General features: G+C 38.0%; 1 protein-coding gene across 1 annotated transcript; it reads right to left on the bottom strand.

Moving 5' to 3' along the window:
• Window positions 1-179: 179 nt before the first annotated feature.
• LOC121521433 (serine/threonine-protein phosphatase PP1-beta catalytic subunit-like) lies at window positions 180-8,994 on the bottom strand. The gene is made up of 8 exons (XM_041805426.1): window positions 8,909-8,994; window positions 6,542-6,673; window positions 5,968-6,198; window positions 5,742-5,846; window positions 5,298-5,369; window positions 4,722-4,873; window positions 4,285-4,419; window positions 180-3,412 (listed from the first exon to the last, which is right to left on the bottom strand). Exons 1-8 carry the CDS (start codon window positions 8,958-8,960, stop codon window positions 3,308-3,310), a joined length of 984 nt encoding a protein of 327 aa, XP_041661360.1. The 5' UTR covers window positions 8,961-8,994; the 3' UTR covers window positions 180-3,307.
• Window positions 8,995-9,489: the final 495 nt, after the last annotated feature.

The raw sequence follows: 9,489 nt of genomic DNA, 5'->3' as shown, positions 1-9,489 counted from the left end.
TTTAAATTGTACCTTTAAAAGTGAGAACTTATTCTAGATTTTATCCAAAGGGTTGTTTGCAAAAGATGTAAATTTAATCGAAGGATAATCTTAGACCCACATTTTACTATAAACTTTTTTTTTCTTTGATAATTCAGAGTTAAGGAACACTAGATCAAACTGAAAAAAACAGAGCAGGCTCAACAGCACTTCCATTTAATTCACTCGTTGGAAACAAACTCATAAAAATCTCAAAACATCTTAACATACCATTTCCTACTTGAAGACCAAATAGTTTTACAAGGCAAAAGGCAAGATTCAAATAAATAAAACCACATCAGTTAAATGTTCTTGAGTGGGCACAATGTCATATAACTGGAATAATGCCACCAACAAACGATATCGGGTGATTTTCAAAAGTTTAACAATGTTTGATGAAAAGACAGACCGTTTAATAAAGAAAACTGATCCTGTTCCATACGTCTGCCACTTCCTTCTTCCTTCACACTCACAAATCTTTATTTACTTACTGTAATTGCCACACAAACGCAAAATGCTTTCTTTTAAATGATTCCCATATATTCCACTTCACACAGAATTTACATCAAAACAGAAAATGAAAATTTTACACTGATTCTTTACTTTGTGAAATTATGCTCTCTTAGGACTGGAAATGCTCTTTCATTGATATGAGGGATGAGAAAAGTTTAATTTCAAAGAGGCTGGAAACACTGAGCTAATGTAGAGCATCTACTAAATGTGTTTAAGGTACAGCATAGGTTGGCTGTGTCCTTTTGTAAAAGTTCATATAGGCATTTATTGCCTTTACAGATATGCATATGAAAGGTGTTTTTAGTTAGTTATTGCACTTAAACTGTTAAAACCTCAGGATATAGATACCTCCAAGAGGAGAAAAACATTCTTTAGTCAAGGGAAAACTACAACAATGCCTTTTAGGCAACTGTTAATGGAACCTGGCAAGAAATCAAGTGAACTTCACAAATGATAAGAGTTAGACCAGAAGCCTACATATCTGTTAAATACAAAGCTATAACCACTAAATGGATTACCTAAAATAGCAGAAAGACTGAAAACAGAGGGAAATAGGTAACCTGGCTCTGTGTGTTTGACAAAATCCACCTGCCAATATGTCATATTTTGCTTGTTTTATACTCTATAAAAAGTTAGTGCTATTTAATGCTGCTAGAAAAAGTAAAACTGTAGCATTAGTTTGTCTAACTAAACTTTTAGAATGCATGAAAACTTGTTAGTCCAGTTACAGTAATACTAAATGGAATTTCTCAAAGTCCTCAATACTTGGATAAGAGATTGATTTACTCTTGCATGCTTACATCTCAGTTGGACCCAAACTGGACAAAGCAGTCTGCACATAACCCAGAGTTTCCATGCCAGACTTTGGCCCTGAAGTCAATAATCATAAATACTAAGCATAGCAGAAGTCGTGTTGTTGTCAGCCTTTAGAGATCACCAAAAGCTAGAGGGGTAGCTTGTATTGCAGTGTGTTTAAAGTAAAACACTGAGCAGTAGTTCTCAACTGGTCCAGCCTTCGGACCCACCACCACCTTCTTTAAAACAGCTACCCACATTTTGGAACATTTCTAACCAATGAAAAATGGTTTTGTTTGGATCTTAGATGAAACATAAATGGACACATTCTCATAGGAAAAAAAACTCTTTGTTATCCCAAGATAATGTGATGAATAAGTCAAGCTCTTAAGTAAACAACCAAAATTTGTTATGACAGGAAACGGAGTAAAATGAAATATATGGATGCATATCTACTTAGGGTTTCCCCATCAGACTTTTGGTTAAATTTTTTCCATATGCACACTCATGACCCACTGAAAAAGTCCTGTGACCTTTATTTGGGTCCAAACCCACCAGTTGAGAACCACTGTAGTGGAGAATATGTATGGAGCAGTATAGTTTGTCCATATTTATACCATTCCACATCTGACCAGTTAACAGTTTGCTAACTTAGCATGGCCAACAGGAAGACGGTCCATAGTAACTAACTGAAATACGACCTACTGTAGTGTGTACTGTGCTTGTATACTGGGACAAGGACAGGAGTCCAGCTAAATAGCTAATTTGAGTCATAACCATAGCTTGACTTAACAGTGCATGTAAACGTACAGACTGAGGTTACATTTACTTTTTTTTTTTACATGTTTCCACTGTTTCCCAGGCAACAGGTTCATTCAAGAAACAGACTTCTGTAAAAATTTCCATTAGCTTTTTTACTGATTAACTATATAAATACAAATCATCTGGCAGGTGGATTTTTTTAACTGTTGTAGTTGGATAGCTGCCTGCGCTAATTAACATAAATTCTGGAATATAAGACGCCCCAGTATATAAGCCACTGAGTCTCTCAAAGGGCAAAAATAGTTTGTGGGACAAAGGCTATTTCATTCACCAAAGTCACAACATGTAGTGTCTGGGCAGCTGTGTCTCTCTTTTAGGACCGTTTATCTGGTCTGTTGATATGTATTCCAGCATGCATTAAGCAGTGATGAGTCCGCTTGCAATACACGATGAACACACGCACCTGTGTTCATGACGGTGCATCTCAGCATTTTATACTAGTACAGTGGTCGCATTGATATATAGGACACAGCCACTTCTTAAATGGAAAAATATGTATAAAAGGTGCGTCTTATACACCAGAGTTTATGGTAATGTCTCTATGCTAAGCTAAGTCAGCCAGCTACACGCGGCTGCTTCATATTTAACAGACAAGAGTTGTCTGATCTTCTCATCAAACATTTTACAAGAAAGCAAATAAGCATATACAGCAAAATGCCAAAGTATTCCTTTTAGCAGAGCATCACTTCAGCCAATATACAGGGGGGAAATGGAACAGATTAGGTTCATTACAAGATGTTAATCAAGGAGAGACAAGAAACAACTCTTGTCTGGAAGTAATTAATGGTTTTTACAAGGGCCAAAGAACCCATCTCATTTAACAAGCGTGCATGCATTCACAAAACCACTATGGAAATCTGACGGCAGAGAAGCATTGCATCTTAACATCTTGTCCACTCCACAAGAGGTTTGGTTTTCATATTGCTGAATGGACCGAGTAGTAGAAGTGAGGGCTGAGTTAATACATGAAAAATATGGAGGAAAAAATACCACTCACGTGTTCATAAAAATACCCACAGAACAAGCAAAAAACACTCCTGGAGTTTCTGTTTACACATGAACAAGCTGACTGAGAGAGGGCTGGAGTGTTTGAGGCAGCCTGCAGGGACGTGGGCCAGAGACCCGCCATGGGGAGACGAGGAGAGTCAGGACCAGCTGCTCACCTCTTTTTGGGGGCCTGAGTGGTGCGTGGTGGGGTCACTGGGCGTCCTGAATTCACCCCGCCATACTGGTACTTAGCTTTTTTTTCTGACGGCTTCAGGATCTGAAAGGAAGGATGATGGGGATGATTAAAACTTTCCACACATGTAACTCGCATTATATTAGGGTACAACTAAAGGGGGAATACACAAAAAATGTATTTCCATTCATAGCTCAATGAACTCAAATCAACTGCACCATCTGCTCTGTCTAAGGGTCCACAAAGTGCACTCTGTAAATGATATTCTGAGCAAACATTAAGTAGTTCTGCTCTGTGCAATTTGCTCCTATTTTGCATCTAAATGTGGAATTGAGCAATCAGCATCGCCTCTCTGTGTTGCCTATAGCTGCCCTGTGCCCACTCATCCTGACAGAGCACAGTTCTGTCCACACATAGATAATAAGCTGGATGAGGGGAGGCTCACTTCTTCCAGTTGAATGTGCTGTGAAGTATTTCAAGATGTGATATAGCTTCCCATATACAACATATCCTCCCTGTGACGAGCCAGCAGGTTGAAAAGACCCTCCCACAGCCATCCTGCCTAATGATACAGACCATCTTCACACATGAAAATAAAGTGTGTGCATATATACGTGTATATCACTAGAACGGCCTGCACATGACATCCCCAAAGAATACTTGGGCGCAGTTACCACCAACTCTCCTCACTGTGCCTGGCTATTAACACTGGCATTTGTGAACAGGATGGTTTTCTGCTCATTTGCATTCAAAGGAGTAAATGTGTATGAACTGAATGATAAATGGCCTTTTAAAAATTGCACAGAAGTACAGAGATGCTGTTCGCTCTTTGGTGCAGTTAATGGAGCATTTAACTCTGTGATATGTGAATTAGACTTTATTTTTCGTTAAATTTGGACAGGTTTAGGAGGTACAACAGCTGTGCATTTTTGTGAATTTTGCATTGAGTTTTCTACCTGAAAGGAGCACATGAGGGACTCATCAACACTCATCATGCCGCCTGCGTTGTCAAACTCCCCACAGTAGTTTGGGGCCGAAAACAACGTCACCAGCTGACGTTTGGCAAAGAACTCATAGCCGTCTTCAACAACCTGAAACATAGCAAGAGGGAACTAAAACTGTTAAAGTGCCAACAATGTCAGTATATTGGTACAAACTTTGATAAGTGAAGTCATGTTGCCTGTGTAGTTCTCTGTTGTGCTGACTCTGTGAGACCGCATGTCTTGTAAAACGTGTGTCAAATAAAAATGCGATAATGTATCTGGGACTGGGGAAAGGATTAGATTTTGAACAAGTCACGTTGATTTAAGAAAAACTTTTTCCTGTTTGCCTTTAATACAGTAATCTCTAAATCTCCATTGCAATATTTTGAATTTGGTGGTAAACATGTTACCTGATGTGCTCGGCAGATGAGGTCCAGGTCATGACGGTTGAGAAACTTGCTGACCACATCAGCGCCAAAAGTGAAGGAAACTCCACGATCATTCTCCCCCCAGCCCTGCACGTCTTTGTCAGGGTCTGACCATAGCAGATCACAAAGGAGGCCTGGTGCAGGAAAAAAATGGTGACATTTTGTTATAATACTCTATCAAAAACCTGGCTTTATGGGTAAGGACCACAGACAAAATAGAACAAAAAATTGCAGAATACGCAACTGAACTGCAGATTAGAGCAGCAAATTTGATTTCTCTATAACCACAATTTATACACATTTGAGATATGTACACTATATGGACAAAAGCCACACCTGTTAATTACTGAATTAGTTATTTCAATCAGACCACCTCCTTATTGAAGTACATGTATACAATGTAATACAGTCCCTGTTGGTGTAATGGTCAGGTGGAGGAATACTTTTATCCATTTAGTTTAAAAAATAATTTTTCTCCAAGTGGCATTTTAGGACATTCTGTTTTTTTTACATTTAGTGAAATATGAATCGGCAATCTACAAAAATAAAGTGCTTCACCTGTGTCTGGGACATCAGTGGGTCTCATAATGCGTCGAATCTGTTCCATAGACTGTAGATCAGGTGAGAGCCCTGAAGAGTACAGATTATTGTGTTAAAGGTGAACTCCCATACAAAAATGTGTACTTTTGTACCTTGAAGCGACATGATGAGCTCCAAGTCTGATAAAAATGACCTGAATTAATTAAGAAGTAAGTTTTACATTGCCACCTGAATATTTTCTTATTAAAACTAACATTGTAGCAGTGTTAAAGGAACATGCATACAAGATTGCAGTCTACTATTCCCCTTAAATGTTAAACCCCACATTTAAATCTGCATGCAAATGGATGTATAATTTAACATTACGTAATCAGCTATTTTAAACCCATACCTAGTCACACATTAGTTATAGACAGGCGTATTATTCACATTAGTCAGCTGTTGGTCTAAAGCTTTACAAACCTCCATGGCAACAGAAAATCTTCTCATCAATAATGGCAGCAATAGGCAGACAATTAAAACAGTCTGTGAAGGTCTTCCAAAGCTTTATGTTGAACCTGCGCTTGCCTGCGAAAAGCATACAGACAGGCAACATTTATACAAAATAGATGTGGATTGGTATGTCCTGATTTGCCTCTCCTTGCCCAAAATGCAAAACATGCTGTGAGCAAGCTGTTTTCCAACTTACACTCGTCATAAAAGCCGTAGATGCGATTGATGGAGGCACACTCGTGGTTCCCCCTGAGCAAGAAGAAGTTTTCTGGGTATTTGATCTTGTAGGCGAGCAGCAGGCAGATGGTTTCCAGCGACTGTTTCCCCCGGTCCACATAGTCCCCCAGGAACAGATAGTTGGCCTCTGGAGGGAAGCCTCCATACTCAAACAGCCTCAGCAAATCTGTGTACTGTCCATGGATATCACCTGGAGAGGTATGAACATTATTATTTCACAATATTGCAGACACCTCACAGTCTGAATTTTTTAAGTGGAAGTGATAAAAACATGCACATTGATACAGAGAGCTGCATTGTAACAGGAGACATAGTCTCTTATATGTAAAATGGGACTGTTTCGAACAATACTATTGTCTAGTTATATAGACCTGTTTGAAGGAATTATTTACTAAGTGCCACAACCAAGAGTCAGAGTTTCACAAGACCCGATCTACCTATTTACTTTGTTCATTTAAACAATAAATAAGTTATACAGGATGATATAATAAAGCCAAAAAAGTGGTATTTCTGAAGATAAGGGCTGTTCTTACCACAAATCTTGAGTGGAGCCTCAAGTTCCAACAGGATTGGCTGACTGAGGAAAATTTCTCTGGACTTGATGCAGAGCCCCCGGACTTCTGCCTCTGTCATCTGTACCACCTTCCCTGGACGACATCCTCGCACTGGAAATCGACATAACCAAAAGGTCAACATGGGCTGATCCTTAAACAAGAATGAGCAAGTATGTAACCAAAGACTTGTTATAATATAGATACATGTCTGCACTTTTAGACTAGATTCACATGTTCTCGCATGTCACTGATGTTGAAAAGTTTATAACACACCCTTATGATACTTAGCCAAAGCTCTTAAAATCAGACCATGTTTCTGTGGTGTTTCACTTTCAGCTGTGGTTAGCTATCCTTCAGCTTGCAATTCCATTAAGGAAAGCAGCCATTGGACTTGCCGTACTACTGGCCAGACAAACCATTTACTCCAGTCAAGAGAAGTTGTTAAAGACTGGCAACAAACACACAAACAAACAAATTGTTGGCCCAGCTGGAAGTGTGTAAGTCTAATGTCAGTGTCATGTATAAACAATCAACAATATGCAGTTAATTCATGTATTAGCATTAGCTGCATGACTCTTTGATGATCTCTTTGATGATGAAGAAAAAGGCTTCAGCTGACAGAGGTCTATTGTTTCAGCCTAAAACTGCACTCATTTATTTGTCAGTATGGCCAATATTTACAGCCGACATAGGTAGATTTTTATGGCCAAGATATCAGTTGTAAATATCAGCAGAAATTTTTGTATCTACCAATGCCAGTAATTCACTAACATCTGCTCATACCAATATCATACTGATAATACTGTGTATCCCTAATAACATAAAGTGAAACATATACAATTGGCAATAATTATAAAAGTTAAATTTAACTTGTTTTGAAATATATAATGCAGGAGGTTAATTCCTCAAAGAAAGGTGCACAAAACAACTAGAAACAACTGTCTTATAATTTTGTCTTACTGCATAATTCCTTCATCAGAATCGTGTTAATGGGGAAATTTTGAGGGTGACCTGGCAGCTTTCAGCCTCATCTGTCAGTGTTATCACAGCTAACAACAGATGTTAGGCCTATATAACAAGCCATATCTAATGTGCATTTTTTACATTTCATAAAGAGCTGTACAAAGAAGAAGCCTTAGGATTCTTTCTGCTATTCATGTTATGAAGGGTGAAGGTAAAAATCAAATGATGAAAGTGGATGTAATACAAAAGGCATGCAGATTAGTTTTTTGTTACTTTCACCCTTGAAGCCTATTTACTTAATTTATAAAACAGAATGTTTGAGCTAAATGGTGAATAAAAAAACATGTAAAATTATTAAATTTGTGACTTTTTTCATTAAATCACAAGTATTTTCTCAAAATCAACCTGTAATTAATCAAGTCACAATAATGTATCACTTTATTTTCCGATTGAAATCCATTTTTGTCACTATTTTTTTTTAATTACATGTTTTTATCACCTTCACTTTCATCATTTAATTGTTGTTACTTTCATCCTTCATACAGTACATGCTGGAACTTCAACTAGCAAAGTCCCATTCGGCTGAAAGTCACCAGGTAACAAGGTCACTCTTTAACCCCTCACACCAGTGTATTTGTGACATTTAATATAAAACGTATGCGTTCATGTTTTCATTAGTCTTCATTTTTATTATCCCAATTACTTCAAGAGATAATGTTTTTTGTTTATATCCACATTTTCATGACGAAATTGAAAGAATTAGCGGACAATCACATTTAACTGAGGAATTTTGAAAAAGCTCATGTATGTTACACAGGCTCTAGTGATGTCCTACGTAAGGGGGTGTGTCGGAGGTGGTAGCTGATGAGCTAGCTAGCTACCTGTCTTACCTCCAAACGAGAACAGTTAACGTTACTAAGCAACCACAAAATTCGACGGTTCTCTCACGTTCCATCGCATTCGGTGTATAATAAAAAATCAACCGTTTTCTGCAACCCAGCAAAGTTAAGCCTTTAGTTACATGACTAACTAATTATACTGCATGGTAGCCCTCTATAAGGCAACGACAGACTGCTTAGTACGCCACTTTCCCTTGTTAAGCACTGTGTCTACATAAGCGTTAACAAAGACTCAACTATTCGTAGATTCCCAGCTACAGTGGACCGTGGCACCATTATAACGTTTCTATTACTCCCGAAGAAGAACGCTTTAAACGCAACGGTTAGCTTAACGTTCTAGTGGCTGATGAACGCCTCCACGGAACATAGGGTTAAAATGATTTAATACACATTTTTAAGTTACTGGAGTCAAACAATTACAATTAATCGGGTCATTTTATCAAATGGGGATACAGAAAGACAAAATTACACAATGATATCCTACCTTCCAGCAATCGAGAGATGAGGCTGTCAACGTTCAGTTCGCCCTCCGCCATGTTTCTGATACTCACACAGGCAGGATAGGAGGCAAACTAGCCCTGAATATGGACTGAAAGGCTCAAACAGGACAAGCCTCCCCATATACGCTTAGATGTTTCTGTACTATTGAACACCAAGCTTATTGGCTGGTATTGCTTTTCTTTGGGGTGAAGCTAAATACAGTTGGAGCAGACTCAAGGCTTTAAAGACCAAAAGGAGATGCTTTGACCAGTGATGAATAAAGGTAAATCTCTATAGATTAAAATACCGTTGAAAAGTTAATTCAGAAGTTCAGTTCAAACTGCTAAACTCATGTATTGTGTAGATTCATTACACACAGAGGGAAAATTTTAAAGTCTTTATTTCTTTTAATTTTGATGATTGTGGCTCACAGTTAATAAACCCTGAATTCGGTATCTCAAAAAATAAATAAATAAATAATAAAATAGAACGTTATATAAGACCAATCAAAATGATTTTTAATACAGAAATATAGGCCTTCTGAAAAGGATGCTCATTTATATGCATTCAACACTAGGGAATCCT

This window comes from Cheilinus undulatus, linkage group 14 (assembly GCF_018320785.1).
Source record: "Cheilinus undulatus linkage group 14, ASM1832078v1, whole genome shotgun sequence".
Classification (NCBI taxonomy): domain Eukaryota; kingdom Metazoa; phylum Chordata; class Actinopteri; order Labriformes; family Labridae; genus Cheilinus; species Cheilinus undulatus.
Note: the sequence above shows the minus strand (reverse complement) of the source record. Positions and strands in the feature narration are given on the sequence as shown.